Raw genomic sequence first — 23699 nt, forward strand, 5'->3', positions numbered from 1 at the left:
AAGGTGTGACAGCCCCTTTAGTATGGTGACAGGAGACTAGTGACAGAGAGGGGGGAGCAGAATTGAAGGTATGGGATGGCATTTTCAAGGAGCTGTTGAACCGGGGAGGAAGCCATGGTGAGCTGGACGTCACCTTATAAGCAGGGCCCTGCATAAAAAAAATACACACCAATCAGATGGGATATTCAGCTGGGGACCTGTTTTTGAGCGTTATCTGGTGGACATTATCACCGGCATCTTTGTCAAATTCCAAATTCCTCCTCGAAACAGGTTCCAGTCAAATGTCAGATCTGACTTTTCAGTTTGTGAAAGATTAGGGCTGTGGATGTATGCTATATGAGCAGGTAAGCACATATTAAAAGGGAACATGATATATAATGATTATGATGGTAAAAGATGGAAAGATAATTTTGTTGCTCAGTGATGTATGTGTCAAATAGCACCTGTTCACTACAATGCTGACTGTGAACTCGTGTTACACCAGCACTTGCTGCAAGACTCCTGACCAATGGATACCTACCACACAAGGACCCTCATCAATCATTGATTACACAGTTTAAGAGGATTTTGAGTTGTAGCCAGGAAATAATATATTACAGTTAAAATGGTACTTCTGGCTTTCGTTGCAGTCTGCGAAAGAAGCTACCCGCAGTATTCGTCAACGTATATCACTTTGTGTGCCACATCGGTTCAGGGTCACCATTCTAGTCGAGAGATGCTATTTGATATATTGTATGGAATTGTTAATAGAATTGTTCCAAGATGATTTTGTACCCATTATGCTTTGCCGTAATGCTGTATATACCTCTTCCTGCAGATCAAGGACCCGGGTGAAAAGAAAATATTCTTTAAGCAGTTGAGTCAGAATCTCGACTCTTTCCCTGAGCAGCACTGCCGCAGCAAGGTCTTACCTTTACTGTTGCATGCATTCGAGTTTGGCAGTGCGGGTGCCGTTGTCCTCGCTCCGCTTTTCAAGGTCAGCCTTGTGAGAGATGCATCACGTGTTTTGACCGTTCCTGTGACCTCTGGTAATTTATTTTGTTGGTTCGTTTGTTGTTCTGTGTACTTTTTAACTCCTCTTTTCCTCCATGTCATGCACAGCTTGGGAAGCTGCTTTCTGCAGAAGAATACCAGAAGAAAATAATTCCAGTTATTGTCAAGATGTTTTCTTCGACTGACCGAGCAACACGAATCAGCCTCCTCCAGCAGGTTTGGAAGGAGTAAGAGACCAGGGCTTGAAGGAGGAGAAGATAATTATTGGGGAGCTAGAGGGGTGGGGGTTGGGTGGGCAGGCGAGGATACATGAGGGTATGGAAAGTACACCAACCGCTGAATGATTGGACTCCGCTAAGAGTGCAATTCAGGGTCAGGTAGCTTCTCTGAGCTTCCTACCAAGTGACCTCTTTTCCTTAACTCTTGCACTTTACAGCATTTTTCATAATATTGTAACGCCTTTGCCACTTTTACATCGTGTTTGTAAACTCTGCCCAATTCTCTAGATGGAGTTGTTTGTGCCATACCTTACTGAGCAGACAGTCAACAGCCAGATTTTCCCACACGTTGCAGTCGGTTTCTTGGACACCAATCCTGCAGTTCGTGAACAAACCATTAAGGTAGGTCAGAGCCTTTGTCTTTAAACGCAATATATTCTCCCTTTCTTCCTCTCCTTCTGTGTTGCTGCCTCCCTTAATATTTACCATACCTAACATTGCTACATTTTATTTGTGGAAAATGCAATGATAGTTCTAAAAAAAAAAAAACATTCCATTCCCTGTTGGCAGTCTATGCTGCTTCTTGCTCATAAACTGAGCGAGACCAACCTGAATGTGGAGCTTATGAAGCACTTTGCACGCCTTCAATCACACGACGATCAAGGTCCCATTCGCTGCAACACGACTGTTTGCCTTGGAAAGATCGCGCCTTTCCTTTCACCAGCGGTGAGTGCTTGTTACCGGGTTACTCGGAAGTTTGTTTTGAAGCCACCTACGTCCAGTGAAATGGAGGTCCCCGGTTGACCGACTGATTTTCGCAATGCAGACCCGACAGAAGGTACTGATTTCCGCGTTCTCTCGAGCAACCAAGGACCCGTTCCCACCTTCCCGAGCTGCGGGCGTATTGGGTTTGGCTTCCACTCATTCATTCTACACGATGCAGGACTGTGCACACAGGGTGCTGCCCTTACTATGTGGACTCACGCTCGACCCTGAACGCTCTGTCAGGGACCAGGTAATGTGTGCTATCCTCTGCGCCGTTCTTTCTTTGTATCCATCCAATCCCTCCCTTTCCCCATTCGTCCAACTTTTGCGTATTTTTTTCTCCCTAAGCCCTATCTTTTCCCACGCATGATCCCTGATGAAACCAACTCCACTGCACAATAGAAATATCTCTCTCACTCTCACTCTCACTCTCTCACCACTAGGTGGGGAAAGCTTGCGTCGTCTCCCACCAAACTCCCCGGAATTGTAGGCCGTTGCTCCGGACAATTCCGTGACGTGGTGGTTTGCTGAACCGACCATGGTCGCCAATATTTCAACCATGTAGCGTAGGGTCTATTTGTCTATAACCAATTTACCTAATTAGCTACGCGATTTCGACTACCGGGGAAACCACGCCCTCGGCACGTCTTGCTCGAACCGGGTCACTCTTCCGACTGCAGTAGAGTTCCAACTACCGACTACCAACTCCGGTTCGGGTTCAGCCGAGCGGAAGTAACTAAAGCTGTGTCGGCTGGAATGAACGGATTATCAGGGATGAAAACCCGGCTAAACTCAGATCCGAACCATGCTGGACCAATGCAAGAAGGGACGGAAACGGACTGGGAACATTTCTAACAAGTTTTATTTACAGTAAAAGACAAAGGTAAGACTTAACACGAATATGCAAACAAGGAATATTTACAATGATCCAAAAACACTTATTCAGCTCTACTTAAAGACGGGCCCACACGCAGACACACACACAAATGAAAATAAACCCAGAGTTCTTTATTGGACCCTCGCAGCCGAGGAGAGAGACGAGCTGGGGATCAGAGTCCAGCTGGGTACCTGACTGTCAGAGGAAGGGGGTGTTCCACAATGCGGCACCTGACAAAGGTCGTTGGTTTGGTCCCCAGTCGCACGTGTGGGACTCGTTTATGGCGGAGCTCAGGTGGTGAATAGCGGGGTCCACGGAGGGGGGTCAGGGTCGCTCTTTCCTTTCCTTGTAGAGGGCTAGCAGAGACACGTTCGCCGCCTTTACGACCTTCTGCTCAACCCTCCGCCTCAAAAGAACTGCACGCTCAACAACAACCCCGTCAAAAACCTCCGAACAACCTTCGTAACAACCCCAAAAACCACCGCCTCAGAGAGTGCTCGGGAATTTATGGACCTCCCTCAACGGGGCGGGGCTCGCTCGAACAGACGTCACTCTCGCCCTGATTGGGCAGGCTCCCATGGACTCGCCCTTCCTGGGCAGGATTTCGGCCCCTGCCGGGAAACCCCACCCACTCTTCTATGCGGGTTCGTACTTGTCGAGCACCAGTACCAATGTTGCAAAGGTCGTCGTGAAAGAGTTGCAACATTTGTGGGAGCCAAGAAACCGGAACCGCGAGATCTTGCCTTGGCACGTCAGGATGCGAGAAGGCAGCTGGTTGGTGATGGATCGTGATGGGCCGAGGGGTCATGCAGATAGGATGGTTGTTAGATGGCTTATTAGATGTAACTCATGCATGCCCGTAGGTGCGTGCCCGTACATGCGTCGCCGTACGTGCAAACAAAACAAAAAAAAAACTTTCAAACCGTGTGCCAGAAACAACAAACACACAGGCCATTCCTTCGCTCTCGCGTGCCCGTACGTGCGTGGCCGTATGTGCAAAAAAAACTTTCAAACAACCAGACAGGCCGTTCCTTCGCTGTCGTAAACGACGACTGGATTGGGGCATTGTGTTTAAGAAAATCGAGAAAGAAAGAATACAGTCAGTCGATAAATCAAGAAAAAAAAATCGAGAAAGAATACAGTAATCGTCACTGACTGGATTGGGGCATTGTGTTTAAGAAAATCGTGAAAGTACAGAAATCGAGAAAGAATACAGTAAGTCGATAAATCGAGAAAGAATACAGTACTCGTCACTATCCGGAAGTTCGCATATCGCAGTTATGATTATTTGCAATTTAGTTTTAATGGCCAATTATTCAATTAGCGCCAACGTATTTTGCCTTTTGGCAAGGAAAAACACGGAGAGGAGAGGAGAGAAAAAAACCCGTAATGGCAAACGCGGCTGTTTCTCTTCACCATTGACCACGGCTACGCAGCAACGCTTCCTGTCATTGGTTGATATAAAGTGACCGCAGCAACGGTTCCTGTCATTGGTTGGTAAATAAATGGCCATAACTTGGGAAGCACTTGTCCGATTAATATCAAACCTTGATAAGGCACATCCTCAGGTCCCCAGCAATATATCTGGCAAGTTTCAATTAGATCGGACCAGCGGTTGTCGAGAAACAGCGGTCACAGACACACACACAGAGATTGCTGGAATTATAGATAGATAACCTAACTAAAAGAAATCACAACGCACGCCTTTGATTCTCCCACGAGACAAAAGGAAGGGGATCTGACTACACACGTACTTAACGACATAACTGACTTTTGGGACATCTGTACGTTGAATGCAAATGGTTTCCAGATCGGTAGCAATGTATATACGTATATACAGTAGACTAGGCGTAAGTCGGCAGCGTGTAACTCGTCACTTCGCCTAAGTCGGCAGCGTCAAAAAGTCCCGAATTTATGTCATGTTAAGTCCCTATGAATAAAGGGTCATCCCTCTGTAAGTCGTCATCTCTAAGTCGCCACTTCCTCTAAGTCGTCAGATGTTGTCCGTTCCCACGTAATGGAAACTCAAGTAAATTACCACTCCTAACTCGTCACACGGAAATGCTGCCTCGTGAGAATCCCGATTTCATGGAATCGTGATGCTCGCACATTGGTTTACACCGCCAGTGATAGGCTATTTATAACTGCGTACACACGTTGATCGCACTGCAGGCAGGACAATGGCGACTAAGTGTAAGCTTACAACTAAAACCTACCAAGAAAAATACGACATTATCCAGTTTTGCGAGGCAAACCCACTGATGAAGAAAACAGCCATAGCTGAGAAGTTGGACATCAAACGGCAGACATTGAACGATATCTTGAAGAATAAGGGCAAGATATTTGGACAAGTGGAGAAGATCGCGAAGCCGGTGGTAAGTGTGAAACGCGTGAAATGTGTGTCCTTTGAAGATGTCGATGACGCGCTCATCATCTGGTTTCGGCAAATGTCGGCTCAGCCAAATATTCGGTTGGACGGTGAAATGTTGCTGCTGAAGGCACGTAAATTCGCTGCGGACCTCAGGCATGATGATGCCGAGACTTTGCCGATGCACTGGATAGACAGATTCAAAGTGAGGTGGGGAATCGGCAAGGTTCAGAAGTGCGGCGAATCAGGCAGCGTGGATTCGGCAGTGGTGCACGACTGGAAGGATGGCAAATTGAAAGACATCTTGGAAAGGTATCAGCCTCGGGACGTGTACAATGCCGATGAGACTGGGCTTTTCTGGCAGATGCTGTCAGAAAAGTCTCTGGGGTTCGTTGGTCAATCCCATCATGGTGATAACAGGCGAAGTTGTTGTCTTACAGTTGTTCATTATCTTTACTTTTGATAAACTGATTCATGAATTCTTCCGGTTCCGGTTTTGAGCGGCAAGAGGTCTCCTTCGGGGCTCCCTGCTGACATTCTCAAAGTTAAGTTCCGGTTGTTATTTGTCCCGTTTTAACTGTTTAATTTTCTCACCTACATGTTAATGTGTGTTCCTAGTTCGGTTTTGTTTCAAAAATCGTGCTATTTTGTGAGTATTTATGTCGACGTTCTCACCTGGTGTTTGAGGCCTAGTCCTAGGCTTGAGGCCTACCGGTTCCACTTGGTGTTCGATCGTTTTTTTTTTTTTGTTTGTTTGTTTTTTCTCCCCATTACCTTCAATTTCTATCCTCCCCATTACCTTCAATTTTCATCCTCCCCACTTTCCAAACATCCCCCATTCTCCCAACTAATCTCTTTCTTATCTCAAAAAAAAAAAAAAAAAAAAAAAAAAAAAACCCAACAACAACAACCTTCTCCCGATTCTGCTACTTCTTCCTCTTAACTTCCTCCTCGTCTTCCTCGATTTCTTTTTTTTTTTTTTTACACTTCCATGACCTAATCTGTTGAACTCTCTCATACATTAATATTAACAACAAAAACGATCTTATAATGCTTCATCTTCCTCTCTCACACATGTGGTACTCTTTACTGTTTCACAATGCACTACTCTTCTGCTATTTTAACAGACTGCTCTCATTTCGACCTCTCCTTCATTCCTTGCCTAAAAAATCCAACTATTACAGCGCTTCTTCTCTCCATGCTCTGAATTCGCCTTCATTGCATCCATCAAGAATTGTGTTAAATCGCATCTCTGACCTAAAACTTTTAAAAACCACAGTTTGCCATGGATGCTCGCTTTCCATCAACCATTCTTTTTTTCCAACTTCAGTGCCAACTCACCCCCCTCACCCCTCACTCTCACTCTCAAAGCAACCATCCCACTCTTCTCCCTCCAAGCCTCCCTCTCACCTCTTTCAAAAATTCCCACCTCACCTTTCTCCCACCTTTCATCCCCCTCACTCTTCCTTCTCTAAGTTGCCCCCCTCTCATCCACCAACCTGCCTCCCTCCACTGTCCTCTCACCTCCATCTCTTCACTCCACCTCCTCAAATCCTCAACTGCCATCTTCCTTGTCTCTTGTCCCCCCTCTCTCACAGCACCACAGAGCCTTTTCTCCTCATTCGGCCCCCTCCCCTCGCTATTCTGCAATACCCCACACTCCTTCAGCAACCCTCCTTACCTCCCCCCCTCGTCCCTCGTCCGACCCTCCCCCGCCCCCTCCACCTCCTGCACCAAAAGCCTCCTCCCCTACCTCTTCATTAAAAGTGTGGACCTCAAATATCCGGGGCCTTCGCTCAAACCTTTCAGATCTTTCCATGCAGGTTGCCACTGACAAACCAGACATTATCTGCCTAACAGAAACTTTCCTCTCCCAAGACGTGTCTGACTCCCAAGTATCTCTCCCTGGTTACTCCCTCTTACGGTATGACAGACCTGAGCCTCGTCCTGGTGGAGGTGTTGCTCTCTTCATCAAAGACTCTATTCCTCACTCTCCCTGCACTGCTCTCACTCCCCCACACCCCCAGGAATACCTCTGGCTTCGGCTTCCCCTCCACTCCCACCTCATGTTTGTTTATATGTGTACTGTACCGTCCACCGAACAGTGATGACTCCATCTACACCTCACTCTCCGAAAACATGGACCATCTTCTATCTTCTCATCCAAACTCTCTCTTCCTCTTATGTGGCGACTTCAATTGTCATCACGCCAGTTGGCTAGGTGTGGGTACCTCTCTCACCTGCCATGGGACATCAGCAAAAGCTTTCTGTGACTCATTGGGACTGACTCAATCGGTCAACTTCCCGACCCGGATCTCAACCAATGGTACTCCATCTCTTCTGGATCTGATTTTGACAAATTTCCCTGACAATATCTGCTGCTCTTCCTTCGCTCCAATTGGTTCTTCTGACCACGTCCTTATTAAAGTGGACATCTCTCTGGCTGTTATCAGAGAACCACCTCACCGCCGTCGAGTCTGGCATTTCACTCAAGCCGACTGGCAGGGTCTCCGAGCAGCCATCAAACTTACAGACTGGTCTCCTATCACTACTTTCTCAAACATCAACTCATCCTGGGAATTCTTTCAAAGAAACTTGCTCTCCCTCATGCACAGATTCATCCCCTCTCGTGTTCAGTTGTCTTACCCTTCCTCCCGCCCTTGGTTTACTGAAGCTTGTGGCGAGGCAGTTGTCCTGAAACAACTTGCCTTTGCCTCATGGAAAGCAAACCCAACTGAGGGCAATCTCAGTTCTTTCCACAAAGCTCGGAACAAGTGTGTAGCTACCCTCAGGAGAGCCAGAAAACAACATCTTTCTCATCTCAAGTCTGAACTCTCAAACCTCTCTCCCTCCTCAAAATCCTGGTGGCGTTTAATCAAATCTGTTTCTGGTGTATGTTCCCCCTCCATCCCCTCCCTTACCTCAAATGGCCGCACTGCTGATTCCACACGTGATAAAGCTGAATGTCTAAACTCGGTGTTTGCAGCTAAATCTTGTGTCCCAAACCCATCACTATCTCTACCCACTTTACCCAGTCGCACCCAACTGTCCCTGGACTCTGTATCCTTTTCTCCTGACAAGGTGGAGAGCTTGCTTTCAAACCTCGAGTCAGATTCTGCAACCGGTCCAGACGGCATCAGCCCACGTGTCCTCAAAGCCTGCTCTTCTGCTCTTGCTCACCCTCTCTCTGTTCTATTCACCCTCTCATTTTCCCAAGGTCATCTGCCATCTGCTTGGAAATCTGCTAACATCACTGCCCTGCATAAAAAGGTACAAAAACAGATCCCTGTAACTATAGACCAATCAGCCTTCTCCCAATCATCAGCAAGGTTATGGAATCCATCATCGCTTCAGACATGAAATCCTTCCTCTTCTCCAATGGCTTGATTTCCAATCATCAATTTGGTTTCAGACCAGGTCACTCTACCCTAGATATGCTGCTACTGCTCTCCCATCAATGGATGGAGGTCCTCAATGCCAGACAGGAAATCCGAGCCGTATCCCTGGACATATCACGTGCTTTTGACACAGTCTGGCACCCTGCCCTACTCACCAAACTCTCTTCCCATGGTATTCAAGGCCATCTCCACTCATGGCTCGCAGACTTCCTCTCCTGTCGCAGTCAACGTGTGGCCCTAAATGGAGTTCTTTCATCCCCTCTTCCTGTGCAGGCTGGAGTTCCTCAAGGTAGCGTTCTGGGCCCTGTTCTTTTTCTGGTTTTCATCAATGATCTCTCGGACTCTCTGGAAAATCCTCTATTTCTCTTTGCCGATGACTCAACCCTCTGCCGTACCATCTGTCATCCCTCAGACCGGCAAGCAGCAGCTTCTTCGCTCACTGCAGATCTGGATAAAATCACAAACTGGTCCAACACGTGGAACATGTCTTTCAATCCAGACAAATCTCACACTCTCACTATGTCTCTTCGAAAGGACCGTTTACAAACCCCCCCCATCCACTTTCTCAACAATCCTCTGGAAGAAGTCTTCTCTTTCAAGCTTCTGGGTCTCACTATCTGCCATGACCTTTCCTGGGAAAGTCACATTTCCAACCTTGCCTCAAAAGCCAGTCGCCGACTGGGAATCCTCCGTCGTGCAAAGTCCTTCCTCGGCCCTCTTGAGCTCCTGACCACTTACAAAGCTTTTGTCCGTAGCCTGATGGAGTACTGCTCTCCCCTCTGGGCTGGTGCTCCTGCCTCCCACCTTTCTCGACTTCACGCTGTCGAAACCAGGGCTTTTAAGATCATTGGCATCTCCCGCAATGAAGCTGAGTCTTTGGGCCTCTCACTCAATCACCGCAGGTTGGTCGGTGGTCTTTCTGTCTTCTACCGACTCCTCTCCAGCCTTGCCCCCCTGCTCTCTCTGCGATTTGTCCCAACCACATTTCCACAGGGCGCTCAAGGTCCGCCAACAACCCCCTTCTGGTAAAACTACCAAAATCACGAATCACTGCTCATCTTCACTCTTTCATTCCTCTTTTTTCCCGCCTTTGGAATAAACTTCCTCACTCTATTCTTTCCCATTCTTCCCTTCAGGCTTTCAAAACAGCTGTTCACCACCACCTCTTATCTTCCCCCATCCAAATCCTCGATCTTTTCTACCCCCGATAATCCACCCAAGCCCACTTCCTTCAATTCTCCTGCTTTCCTTCCTGAAAGTCCCTTTAATGTCCATCTTCCCCTCGCCATGTTCCCCGTCCCATCCCCATCCCTCTCCCTTCCACAGTTCACCTGTGTCTGTTCCCCAATGTTTTGTCCCTTCCACTCCCGCCCCTCTTGTCTCATGCCTCCTTGCTGTGAGTTGTGTGTTAGCTCTCATACGAGCCTCGACCAAGGTATACAAAAAAAAAAAAAAAAAAAAAAAAAAAAAATTCCATCTTTGCTTGATGACTTTCCAAATCACCAATGAGCCCCCACCTATGCCCCGAGGATTGTGTTTTCCTTTTGATACAATAGCCGGCTCTCACACATGCGTGTTCAGGCCACGCGCGACTTCATCCTTCACCCCACAGTCATCATGAATTTTCGCATACGTGTAAGTCACATTTCTAAGTCGTCACTTTTTTCTCGGTCCCGATGGTGACGATTTACGCCTCGTCTACTGTATATATATATATATATATATATATATATATATATATATATATATATATATATATATATATATATATATATATATATATATATATATATATAAATATATATATATATATATATATATATTTATATATATATACAGTCATCCCCCGTTTATCGTTGGGGTTACGTTCCAAACCCCCCCCCCACGATAAGTGAAAATCCGCGGTGAATGGATGCCTCCCCAAAAAATGCCTAAATATGCCTATTTTTTTTATAAACACGATTGGGTTTGATTTATATCGAGTGAATATTAAACGCTGGGCGGTGTATGAACACGATTGGGTTTGATTTATATCGAGTGAATATTAAACGTTGGGCGGTGTAAAAACACGATTGGGTTTTGATTTATATCGAGTGAATATTAAACGTTGTGCGGTGTATAAATACGATTGGGTTTGATAGGCTCCTGATGTTGGCTTTGTCCTTCTTGATGTAGCATATGGTCGATTCATTCAAACCATAATGGCGTCCAACTGCGGCAAACCTTTTTCCTTCCCGAAGCATATCTTGCACCTTTCCTTTCTCCTGGAGCGTCAGGACCTTCGGCTGGCGCTTCGGTTCCTTTCCAGAAGCCTTAGAAGGTGCAGGGCGTTTGGGCGGCATCGTAGGGCTTGGAGAAAAAATGTAGAAAATATTCGAAGTTCACAAGCGAAACTTTGTCTCGTGTGTTGTGTGACTGGTCGAGTGCCACGCGTTATAATTTATTGCTTAAATAATTTATATTTTATATATTGTTACCGCGATATACCGGGGGAATCCGCAGAAAAAAATTAGTTAGGTTCCAAGGGAAAAGCCACGATGAACCGGGGGCGTAATAGGTGAACCGCGATATAGCGCGGATTACTATATATATATATATATATATATACACACGCACACACAGGGTGAGTCAAAAGTAGCGCCCAAGTTCTGTTTTTTCGGCTGTTAGATTCCTTCTGGGAAGTGATGTTGTTAATAATTGTCTTGCAGATTATTAATTTTCGTAATTTATATAGTTTTGATTTTGTTTTGCAGGTTATTGCTGCAAGTTTGGAAAGTTACTGAATTTGCATCAAATTGAACTATGAATTACCTTTCAATGAATTGACGCATTGCGGCCGTGAAACATTACTACAAATGTAATGAACAACCAACAATGGCGGCACCCCGTTTGGCACAGGAATTCGATATTAACCCACCTCAGGGAAGAAACATACGATTGATTGTCGAGAAATTTGAAGCAACAGGGTCGGTAGCCACTGCAAAGAAGTCTGTCGTCCAAAAACGGCAACGAATGTAGCTGAGGCTGAAGAAGCCATCAAAAGACTAGAACAAAGTCCGCAAAAGTCAACTCGCCATTTATCTGCAGAGTTGGAAGTGAGCCAATCAAGTGTTATCCGTATCGTTCACCAGAAAAAAATGGAAACCTTACATTCCACGCTTACAGCATGCCCTTCATGATGGAAATGACGACCGCCATCTTCAATTTTGCGAAGAGTTCTTAGCTCAACTTCACGAAGAGGACACAATGCTAGACAACATCTGGTGGTCAGATGAGGCATGTTTTAAGCTTAATGGCACAATAAACAGACACAATTGTGTCCACTAGGCTATGAATAACCCAAGAGTGACAATTGAGAAGGAGGTAAATTTACCTGGAGTGACAGTTTGGGCAGCCATATCTCCATTGGGGATAATTGGACCCTTTTTCTTTGAGGGATCTGTCACTGAAGAAATTTACCTTGATATGCTGCAAACCTTCTTTTGGCCCAGGATACAAGATCAGGACGTTATTTCCAGCATGATGGAGCTCCACCTCATTATGGACGTTATGTTCATCAGTGGCTTGATGAAAACTTTCCCAGAAAGTGGATCGGCCGCCGCGGTCCGATCGAGTGGCCGGCACGCTCCCCAGACCTTACACCTCCAGATTTCTTTCTTTGGGGGCTCATGAAAGACCTTGTTTATCGTGAAAAGCTTCGTACCATTCAGGAATTGAAGGCTCAAATCACTGCAAAGTTTGAGGAAATTGATATCGAACTCTGCAGACGTGTGTGCCGCTATGTGCCTGCTCGGCTGCAATTGTGCATCGATCACGAGGGAGGTCGCTTTGAAAATTGCAAGTAAAACAGCTTGGTACAGTTCCGTAATAATTTTTTCTTGAATAAATGGTTTGATCAACATGTCATTCATTTATTTCTACCTTTTTGTACACTGTAATACAAATGGCAAACAAACAATCAACTGACAGAAAACGGGCGATACTTCTGACTCACTATGTATATATATATATATATATATATATATATATATATATATATATATATATATATATATATATATATATATATATATATATATATATATATATATATATATATATATATATATATATATACAGTGGGGAGAACAAGTATTTGATACACTGCCGATTTTGCAGGTTTTCCCACTTACAAAGCATGTAGAGGTCTGTAATTTTTATCAGAGGTACACTGCAACTGTGAAAGACGGAATCTAAAACAAAAATCCTGAAAATCACATTGTATGATTTTTAAATAATTAATTTGCATTTTATTGCATGAAATAAGTATTTGATACATCAGAAAAACAGAACTTAATATTTGGGACAGAAACCTTTATTACCTTCGCAAACTTTGGTGCGAAGGTTATGTTTTGATCGCTGTGTATTTATTTATTTATTTGTTTGTGAATATGTGTGTTTGTTTGTTTGTTATTCGCATAACTCCAAAAGTGTTGAACTGAATCACAGCAAATTTGGTGGGATGATTGGTTATTATCCGAGGACCATTTGATTAGATTTTGGGAGCGATCGGGTCAAAAGTCAAGGTCAAGGTCATGAAAAGGTCAAAATCGTCTTTTTACCATAGCGCGGTCAATTTGTATTCAATTTGCATGCAACTAATGCCAAAATGTTCAGAATTCAATGCCCCCATCTTGTGATATGTGACATGACACAATGACGTAATAACCCTTATTAGCGGTTGGGAGTCAAAGGTCGGGGGGGGGGGTCACGACATTGCAAAATGTGCGGTTTTAGTCATAACGCGGTCAATTCTTATCCGATTTGCATGAAAACAACACCAAAATGTTGACTCTTCTGTTCCCCACACTCTAATACCAATTACAAAATTAAGAGTACAAAGCTCAAGGTCGAGGTCATGAAAAGGTCAAAATCGTCATTTTTGTACAAGGAATGTTTGTTCACAATAAATAACTTATTTAGAAAAACAGAAACTCATGTGTGCTAAATGCCCCTAAAATGCCAGAAAATAGTATCTTATAATGTGACCAGTTGTCATCGGATTGACTTAACACCGACACCCAAAAAGGTCAGGGAGTTCATACAGAAATTGTACAATATACGTGAATCAGTGTCAAACAGCAGGAAATTTAATGTTTTTAAGCCATCATAACACAAATGAGATGGCAGATGTGGTATGGGATTAAATACCCTCACAACAGTTTATGGGGGGGGGGATGTAGCGTTGGCAAAGGTATGCGCTCTACTGAGTGCCCGTTCTAGTTTGCATTTACAGAGATCAGACGATTCCTATAGTTGTTAACCAGATTTGCACAGACTGCAGCAGGGATTTTGGCCCACTCCTCCATACAGATCTTCTCCAGATCCTTCAGGTTTCGGGGCTGTCGCTGGGCAACACAGACTTTCAGCTCCCTCCAAAGATTTTCTCTTGAGTTCAGGTCTGGAGACTGGCAAGGCCACTCCAGGACCTTGAGATGCTTCTTACAGAGCCACTCCTTCGTTGCCCTGGCTGTGTGTTTCGGGTCGTTGTCATGCTGGAAGACCCAGCCACGCCCCATCTTCAATGCTCTTGTTGAGGGAAGGAGGTTGTTTGCCAAGATCTCGCGATATATGGCCCCATCCATCCTCCCCTCAATAAGGTGCAGTCGTCCTGTCCCCTTTGCAGAAAAGCGTCCCCAAAGAATGATGTTTCCACCTCCATGCTTCACAGTTGGGATGGTGTTCTTGGGATTGTACTCATCCTTCTTCTTCCTCCAAACACGGCGAGTGGAGTTTAAACCAAAAAGCTCTATTTTGGTCTCATCAGACCACATGACTGTCTCCCATTCCTACTCTGGATCATCCAGATTTTCATTGGCAAACTTCAGACGGGCCTGGACATGCACTGGCTTGAGCAGAGGGACCTTGCGTGCGCTGCAGGGTTTTAATCCATGACGACGTAGTGTGTTACTTATGGTTTTCTTTGATACTGTGGTCCCAGCTCTCTTCAGGTCATGCCTGAAGACCAGGTCTTCAGACCAGGTCCTGCCGTGTAGTTCTGGGCTGATCCCTCACCTTTCTCATGATCATTGAGGCTCCACGAGGTTAGATCTTGCATGGAGCCCCAGACCGAGGGAGATTGACTGTTATCTTGAACTTCTTCCATTTTATAATAATTGCGCCAACAGTTGTTGCCTTCTCACCAAGCTGCTTGTCTATTGTCCTGTAGCCCATCACAACCTTGTGCAAGTCTACAATTTTGTCCCTGATGTCCTTAGACAGCTCTCTGGTCTTGCCCATTGTGGAGAGGTTGGAGTCTGATTGATTGAGTGTGGACAGCTGTCTTTTATGCAGATAACGACTTCAAACAGGTGCAGTTAATAAGGTAATGAGTGGAGAATGGGAGGGCTTCCAAAAGACAAAACTAACAGGTCTGTGAGAGCCAGAATTCTTACTGGTTGGTAGGTGATCAAATACTTATTTCATGCAATAAAATGCAAATTAATTATTTAAAAATCATACAATGTGATTTTCAGGATTTTTGTTTTAGATTCAGTCTTTCACAGTTGAAGTGTACCTATGATAAAAATTACAGACCTCTACGTGCTTTGTAAGTGGGAAAACCTGCAAAATCGGCAGTGTATCAAATACTTGTTCTCCCCACTGCATATATATATATATATATATATATATATATATATATATATATATATATATATATTTTTAATTTTTTTGCACATGCTATTTCTTATTCTGAAACGTCCCATCAATAATTGTAGAAAATTTAATTTCAAAATATTGTTGGGTTTTGGATCCCTGGGTTAAAAGAAACACTGACATATGGAGTGAAGCTAGTTATTTCATAATATTCTGTTTAGCTTCAAGTATACTGTATTCATGTGGGTAGATATTCATTGTGAGTGTGTTGTTAGAAATCCGAAATGCGCTATGTCAGAAATGCACATCCTTTCCTGCATCCATTTCCCATATTACTCATCACAATATGCTCCGCTAATAGCCCGAGCTCGTACAGCCCGCCGTTCCTAAACCTTGGTGCAAACAACATATCAAACTCAACCCAAACTGGTTTGGTTGACATCAGGAACCACGTATCATGCCAGATGGCTTGATCCATCACCTCCGAGAGACAGCGTGCCAAAACTTTGAGAGCCAATCACCGGATACCAGCAGAGGTCAGAGTAGCAATGCACCGATCAGGTTCAGAGGATTATCTTTCGGTGGCCGCAACTCCTTCAGACAAGTCGGGGGGGAGGGGAAGGGAGGGGTGGGCGCGAGTGGAGGGAGGCAAGATTCCAACACAAGGTGGAGCTTGAGATGAATACAGCTTTTGCCAGAGAGCTTCTTCTTGAGAGTTACAAGTGGAATGAGCCCTAACCACCAGCCAGCCTCAAATGTCTTGCAGTTTCTCATCGTACAAAGCGCATATTCTCATCCGTTTGAGTTTCCTCTCTACCTTTCCTTTATTCACCTTTCCTGCATGTTCTGATTCTCTCCCCCTCCCCTCCCCTTCATTCCTTTATTCACTTTTCTCGTTCTCATGCCTTTATTTCTGTGATGCATTCAACACTTCTTGTCCTTTTGCACATTTGCGTCAAACCCTACTCGTCATGCTGCGCCACCTGGTAACCTCATTGGCCCTCGCTTCGCCTCGCACACCTCCCTCGTTTCCTGCCAAAACCAAAACTACATTGAGTTTGCGCTGCCGATGGCACATTTCAGACATGCAGAAAAGGTAGCATGTAGGGGACGCTGAGGAGGGATCAAGAGCGGAGCACGAGGAGTCCATACCCCAAGATCATCAGTCAGAACCACTGGTGGCGTTGGCTCATTCAGGCTGGCGCAAAGTGTGAAGGGACATGGCACATGACCCCAGCTTTTTCTTTCTCTCCTACTATCGCACCCCTTTCCTATCTCTCTTTTCCCCGGATGCATGCGGCACCAGTCATTGTAAAGCTGGTAGGTGACTGGTAAGTTTCCGAGGGTGGGTATGTCGTGTCAGGGTCATGGGAAATGTTGATACATGTTGTAAATATCTGCTTCATTCAGCCTCTGTCTCTTTTTGTAAATACCGTGCTTGCTTGTTTGCTACGAAAAGCCTGTTCATAAGAAACATGTGTCTTGACTTATTCTCTCGCTTCTGATTGCTCAGTCGGATATCTGAGGGATAATTGGACTTGATAAGTGTTAGAAGCACTTAAGTAACCAGTGGTCTCACTTGGCCCACTAATTAAGATTGGTTACTTGATCATCGACAAGGTACCCACTCACACTCGGGCTTGTTCGTATGGTAACACAACTCTGAGCGTGGGATCCCACTGTGGAAGTTCAGGGGTGACTGGCGATTGTGGATTCTTCGAGACACGCCATCCTCTCTGGATTATCCGGAGGTGACGTTCATTACGCTGGTGTCTTTCGGGAGCCAAAACCGTCGCAATGTGTTTTCAGATGTTAATAAAGACATTTTAATAATCATTCAGATATTTGGTGAAGTCTTCTTTCTAATAGTAGTATTTTTGTTTGAAACATTTTTATTTTGATGGTGATTTTTAATAATCTAACTTTAATTTTAATTAGGACCTTTAGTATGTAATCAAACTTGGCTTCAGGTTTTTTCACTCCTCAGCCAGAATTGGTTCAGGGGTATTGTCGTCACAGGCGTTGTCCGGGCGTCTGTCAACTTTTGGTTTCTGTCAATTTCGAGAAGAACGCCTTGTCTGAATAAATCCATTTTTGCAGGGTATGTTGAGGTTGATTAGAGGAAGGTTCCTTTCGAGCGTGCTGCGATTTTCAATGTGGCCTCCATGGCAGCCATCTTGAAATTGGTTTCCATCGATCTCGAGGAGAACACCTTGTCTGATTAAATCCATTTTTGCAGGGTATGTTGGGGTTGAGTCGAGGAAGGTTCCTTTAGAAAATGGGCATGCTGCGATTTTCAATGTGGCCTCCATGGCAGCCATCTTGAAATTGGTTTCCGTCGATTTCGAGGAGAACGCCTTGTCCAAATAAATCCATTTTGCAGGGTATGTTTGGGTTGACTAGAGGAAGGTTCCTTTCGAAAACGGGCGCGCTGCGATTTTCAGTGTGGCCGCCACGGCAGTCGTCTTGAAATTAGTTTTCGTCAATTGCGAGAACGGCTTGGCTTGTCCGATTAAATGCATTTTTGCAGTGTGTGTGTTGGAGTTAAGTAGATGAAGGTTCCTTTCGAAAATCGGCGCTCTGCGATTTTTCACAAGCTGCCATGGTAGCCATCTTGAAGTCTGATTTTCGATATGCCGTCCAGCGTGCTCTAACTGACTGCATCATCGTGATATCACTGCTTCCTTTTACAATGCATGGGCTGAGGGGTTACGCCCACTTTGCGGAGCTATTTTTGTTTTTGTACTCCAATAATCATTTGTCGAAATAATTTGAGCAATCACATTTTAGTTTTTGGGGTCTTACGCAACTAATCAGCTTTCCACCAGAGCAACTGATTTATTTGGTCGAAATTCAACAATGGTAACTAACACGATCTCACTCACTTGTCATTCCCTAGGTATTCAAGTCTATTAAGTGCTTTCTCGGAAGGTTGGAGACTCTTTCTGAAGATCCAAGCAAAGAGAGTGAGCTGGGTGAGTTTGAAGATCAATGGTGAATTGGATGGTCGTGTTCAGTGGTGTGGGCTCATTGGATAGCTCCTTGCATTTGCAGGAACTATCCACCCTAATCACTCCTGCATTCCTCCTGACCCAATTGTTCTCACCGACCTGCAGCATCTGTTGTTGGCTCTCCATCAGTGCCACATTTGCCTTTGAGTTCTTCTTCCCCTTTAGTTTGCAGCACATCGCTACAGGTCACATCATTTGCTGGGGATTTAGCTGAATTGCTGATGTTATGCCCATTATAAGTTGGAGCAGGAATTTGGAATTTGGCCAGGGTGCAGGCAATAGCTTGACCTACTTTTCATGATTGACAACGTGGGATCTTTAGCATCCACCAACTAATGCGAGCAGACAGGACACCCAGTTTAACGTCCATCCAAGGGAAGGTGCATATGTTGAGGCTTTTCCCTGCATTCAAAACACCTGGATGACAATTTATACCTGTGTCATGATTCAAACCCATGCTAGACAGCTCAGAGGTGAGTATGCATACCTCTTGAGTCTAGACTATCCCGGCAGCTCGCCTTCGAGTTGTCCAGTTTATTTGATTTAGCTCAACTACAAACTCTCACCGTAGTGTTTCACAGTCAGGATCTTGCATCAATGAGTACACTGTCCTTCAGAGAGGTGCTAAGCTGGTTGTACCGTCTGCTCGTACTTCCTGGTGGGCTTTGATCATCCCACGGTCTCTTTTGCAAGAATAGGTCATTGTGTACTGGCAGCCTGTAGCCAATTTCAAATTGCTGCCCCACTACTGAGAAAGGCAATGACAAACCATTCAGTGTATCTCTGACCATTAGATTATTTTGATAGCACCAAAGCTCTGAGAAGTGTATGGACATTGGATTGGCTTTGATTCTGCAATGTAGTCCAATCATAGCAAGTTACCGACTGGTCCTTTATTAATTAACATTGTATAAGCAATGCAGGTAATTGGAAGTTGAGGAAGATGTATTTTAAGCTTTTAACTCAAGTTGCGGTCTGCAAGTTCATTCCGTCTTGTCTTCTTTTCTGTGCAGAGAAAGACGTGCTTAACACCTCCCGGCAGACAGGAGAGGCTGGGGGATGGGCTGGATGGGCAGTGACGGGTGTTGCGTCCATCACATCGAAATTCATCCGACCTGGGGCGACCGCAGCACCAACAGCATCAAAGGCCTCCTGCTCGGAACCCTCTCCCAAAGAGAGACCAACAGATGACAACTCTGCTCCAACTGCTCACAACGTTTTGGGTCAGAGCACTTATTTTGGCTGTCGAGCCGTAATTGCACCGTCGGCATGGAAAGGTGTAAGATCGAAAATGTTAGCTTGAAATATGGCCCTTTGCCTTCTTGGCTTCAATCTTCCTGTACACGGCCATGATGGTTCTTGTATCATTGCATCTCTTTGGGAAGAGACTCTCAAATATGATGTAAATTTATTTGATATCTGTACATGACCAACTCTTTTTATTTTATTTTATTTTATTTTATTTTTTTTTAACATTCAGAGAATACTGCTTAGGTCGTGTTTGTTTAAATGCTTTATAATAGAAATGCTAAGCCTGGTGTTCGCTTAGTGGTTAGGGTGGTGGCTTGGGGTCCTAGGGTCCTGAGTTCAAGCCCCATTGGGCCGCTGAATTAATACACCAGGAGGTTGACTCAGCCTGTCATCCTTCCGAGGTCGGCAAAATGAGTACCAGTGCACTGGTAAGGGGGACACTGCATCAGCGGCATAGCCGCATCCCAACCAATGATGCAACCAGTAGCCACAGGCTGCACTTGATAGAGAGAGAATAGAAATGCTAGCCCCGTCTGGTCGAGAGAATTATTCTGAAAATTATAACTCCACGCCGAAATGGCTTGAGACATGCATGAGATTTATTTGAGGGAAGGATCTGTGTCTTTCCAAGTTGACTTTTTGCTGTTAATTTCAACCTCACTGCAAAAGCAAAATAAATAACATGTGTCTTGGCTTTTTGTTTTCCTCAGCACCAAAGCCATCAAAACCTTCGGCTGATGTTTGTGAGACCGAAACTTCACACGAGATGGCAGACACTGAGGGAGATGAGGAGGACTGGGATGATGGTGATTGGGGAAGTCTCGAGGTATGTTTTGTTTTCTTAGGGAATTCGTACCCAGCTTGTGGACCCCAAGAGAGCTTGGTGACTCGGTGTACTTATTGTAGTTGTATTTTCAGATTACTCCACTTTATTATCTGGTTATGTGTTCTGGATACTTGGTAGTGGCTTAACAGTGAAGGCTGTCGTCTTTGGAGCTTCGGGTCCTGAGTTCAATCCCCAGTTCCACCGAAATAACACCAGCTGGGTCAGACAGCCTGTCTTCCTTTTGAGGTCGGCAAAATGAGTACCAGCTTGGGGGTAAGTGATCAGTAACGGTTTATCTGGTGATTACAGTGGCACGGGGTAATGTGGAACCCTTGATGTGAGGTGGATGAGCTAGTATTTAACCAACTGCAACCACAAAACTACACCTGTGGAGAAGAGGGTGGGTATACAGTGTCGCTGAAGCCGTGGAAGGCATGTTCCTCATCTAGTGGATGACACTGCAGTCCAATTCTTCCCCAACAACTTTTGTACCATTTTCAGGGTGTCAATGGGCACTGATATTTGTTCTCGGTGCTTATTCATAAAAAAACCCCTCTCCCCCATCCTGTGCAGGTGGCTTGAAGCAGACCCTTCAGGTAGCCTTTAACTCAGGTCGACAGCTTACCCTGAATGTTCTGTAAGTCCGAAAAGGTCACAAATGATTAAAAGATCGTTTATTTGCCTAATTCTGTGTGAATCCCATCTCTCTCTGTGGTTTCCCTCTCACGTCGCCTTGGCACATAGGGCTGCCAAGGCGGTTTCAATGGCTAGGAAGCACATTCCTGGTCGGGTCGCCACTTTAACGCAGAGAGTGAAGGGAGGAATTTGTCATTTGTTCAGGGTGCCGGCGATAGCTCACCTACTCTTCATGGAGGACACTGTAGGATCTTCATGTGCAGCAACTAATGCCGGACGATGGGACGCCTGTTTAACGTCCGTCCGAGGGACGGTTCACATTGATGAATCGCCCTGCCTCTGAAACACCGCAATGACAGTTTATCGCTGGATCGGGATGCAAACCCAGGCTAGACAGCTTTAGAACCGAGTGTACCTCGAGGTCTAAGCCATCCTGCCAGCCCATAAATCCCATCACCACATTCCAACATGCACAATGTTTAAGTGGGAGAGCCTGGAATTTGTAATTATTCATGCCAATATCAAGAATGTGCTTGATGAACTAATCGGAGAAAAATATTTTCTCTATTCAGCCGCTGTGATGGTACGTCTATGTGTTTGAGTTTATTTTGGGGGCAGGGAAGAGTGAGCACTATGCAATTAATTTAATTTAATGCTTACATTGTGAAAAGGCAAAGCGCACATTATTTTTTTTTTTTCTTCTTGTTTTTGCAAAAATAAGTAAATAAATAAAACATGTCCGTGGTATCATCCGCTCTTCCAGCCAGTGTTATAATGATAATGTTAATGTAAATAATATGACTCTGCCTCACCGCTTCATGCATCACCACCAAACTTTGTGGGCATAATTAAGGATGTCTTACAATTCTGCTTATGACATCGCAGTTTACATCCAACTAGTTTTATTCCACGGACTTTAGTCAAAGCATTCGCCATGCTGGTTGACTTGGTGGCATTACTGTGGGTTGGGGTTTCAAGCCGAACATCACAGGATTGTTTGTTATTCTCATTTTATTACCCTCGCTAGAGGAGAGGGTATTGCATTTGGGCGCATTTGTTTCTTTGTCTATCAGTCTGGCTGTTTGTCCGCACAGAACGTGAGTATGTGTGTTAATTACATTCGACCATTTAGAACCTTAAGACCCCTGAAGACCCCCCAAATCATGAAAGCCTTTAGAACCCTAAGACCATTTAAGACCCTTTTGAACCCAAACACCCTTTTTATTTTGGGGGCAGACCCTCTAAGACCCTTTAGGCCCACTCACAACTAAACCCGATTGACCCTGTTACACTCCTGAGAACCTTTCGATCCTCTTTTAACCCTTTAGAACCCCAAAGACCCTTTGACTCCTTTCTTCCCTTCTGACTTTGAAACTTTCACACCTTTCAGACCTTTTAATACCCGGTGGACCCCTTTGACTTTTAGACCCTTCAGACACATTCAGACAATTTTTACCATTTGACCTTTTCTTCTTTTCAGACCTTTTACCCTTGCACATGTGCAATTGGAGCATTTAGACCTTTCATTTACTGCATCCTTCCGTTTATTTGCTACACAAAATACACTAGACAAAACAAGTCCTGGTGAGGGTCTGCAATCTCTGATTACTCTTTCTAGTTCCATTTGTCATGTGTCCTGAGCCTCCTTTCAACTGCAGTTGCATCCCATCACCCGTCCTTTGGCAGGTACAGTGCCATCAGAAAGTCTTCAGACCCCTTGACTTTGTCACATTTCGTTGTGTTCCAGTCTGAATTTAAAATGGATTAAATATACTTTTTTTTTGCACAGATCTCACAAAATAGCCCATCATGACAAAGTGAAAGCATGTTTTTAGATTTTTACAAATATATTGAGAATGAAGCACAGAAATATCTAATTTACATAAGTATTCAAGCCCCTGAGTCAATACTCTGGAGAAGCGCCTTTGGCAGTGATTACAGCTTCGAGTCTTCTTGGGTATGTCTGTATCAGCTTTTCACATCTGGATTTGGGGATTTTCTCCCATTCTTCCTTGCAGATTTGCTCAAGCTCTGTCAAGTTGGATGGGGAACGTCGATGAACAGCAATTTTCAAGTCTATCCACAGATTCTCAATGGGATTCAAGTCTGGGCTTTGGCTGGGCCACTCAAGGACTTTCATGTTCTTGTTCTGAAGCCATTCAAGTGTGGCTTTGGTTGTATGCATATGCTGGCCCGTGCATTCAGGCCAAAAACTTCAATTTTCGTCTCATCAGACCACAGAATCTTTCACCTCATGTTCTCAGAGTCCTGTTGGCCATTGTCCTGTTGGAACGTAAATGTTCGCCGCAGTCTAAGGTCGTTTGCCCTCTGAAGCAGGTTCTCCTTAAGGATTTGCCTGTATTTGGCACCCTTCATTTTTCCCTCTATCCTTGCAAGTCTCCGAGTCCCTGCCACTGAAAAGCATCCCCACAACATGATACTGCACCACCATGCTTCATGGTAGGGATGCTATTAGATGGGTGATGAGCTGTGCTCGGTTTCTACCAGATGTTGCGCTTTTCATTCAGGCCAAAGACTTCAATTTTCGTCTCATCAGACCACAGAATCTTTTACCTCATGTTCTCAGAGTATTTCATTTGCCTTTTTGCGAACTCCAGGCATGCTGTCATGTGCTTATTTCTCAGGAGTGGCTTCCATTTGGCCACTCTCCCATAATGCCGAGATTTGTGAAGTGCTGCATAGATTGTTGTCCTTCCGGT

The 23699-nt window shown here is 44.8% G+C and overlaps 1 protein-coding gene across 2 annotated transcripts in view; it reads left to right on the forward strand.

The window, feature by feature from the left end:
* SCYL1 (SCY1 like pseudokinase 1) overlaps nt 1-23699 on the forward strand; it is a 66907-nt gene that overhangs the window by 30493 nt on the left and 12715 nt on the right. For both annotated transcript variants that reach the window (XM_085858557.1, XM_085858558.1), the window contains exons 7-14: nt 818-976; nt 1102-1209; nt 1500-1613; nt 1782-1937; nt 2038-2226; nt 18155-18230; nt 19280-19489; nt 20228-20343. In XM_085858557.1, the coding sequence (XP_085714683.1) occupies nt 818-976; nt 1102-1209; nt 1500-1613; nt 1782-1937; nt 2038-2226; nt 18155-18230; nt 19280-19489; nt 20228-20343 (1128 nt within the window). The remainder of the gene's footprint in view (nt 1-817; nt 977-1101; nt 1210-1499; nt 1614-1781; nt 1938-2037; nt 2227-18154; nt 18231-19279; nt 19490-20227; nt 20344-23699) is intronic.

The sequence above is a fragment of the Eptatretus burgeri genome, chromosome 15, assembly GCF_056783735.1.
Source record: "Eptatretus burgeri isolate ZD-2024b chromosome 15, Ebu_testis_v1, whole genome shotgun sequence".
Lineage (NCBI taxonomy): Eukaryota > Metazoa > Chordata > Myxini > Myxiniformes > Myxinidae > Eptatretus > Eptatretus burgeri.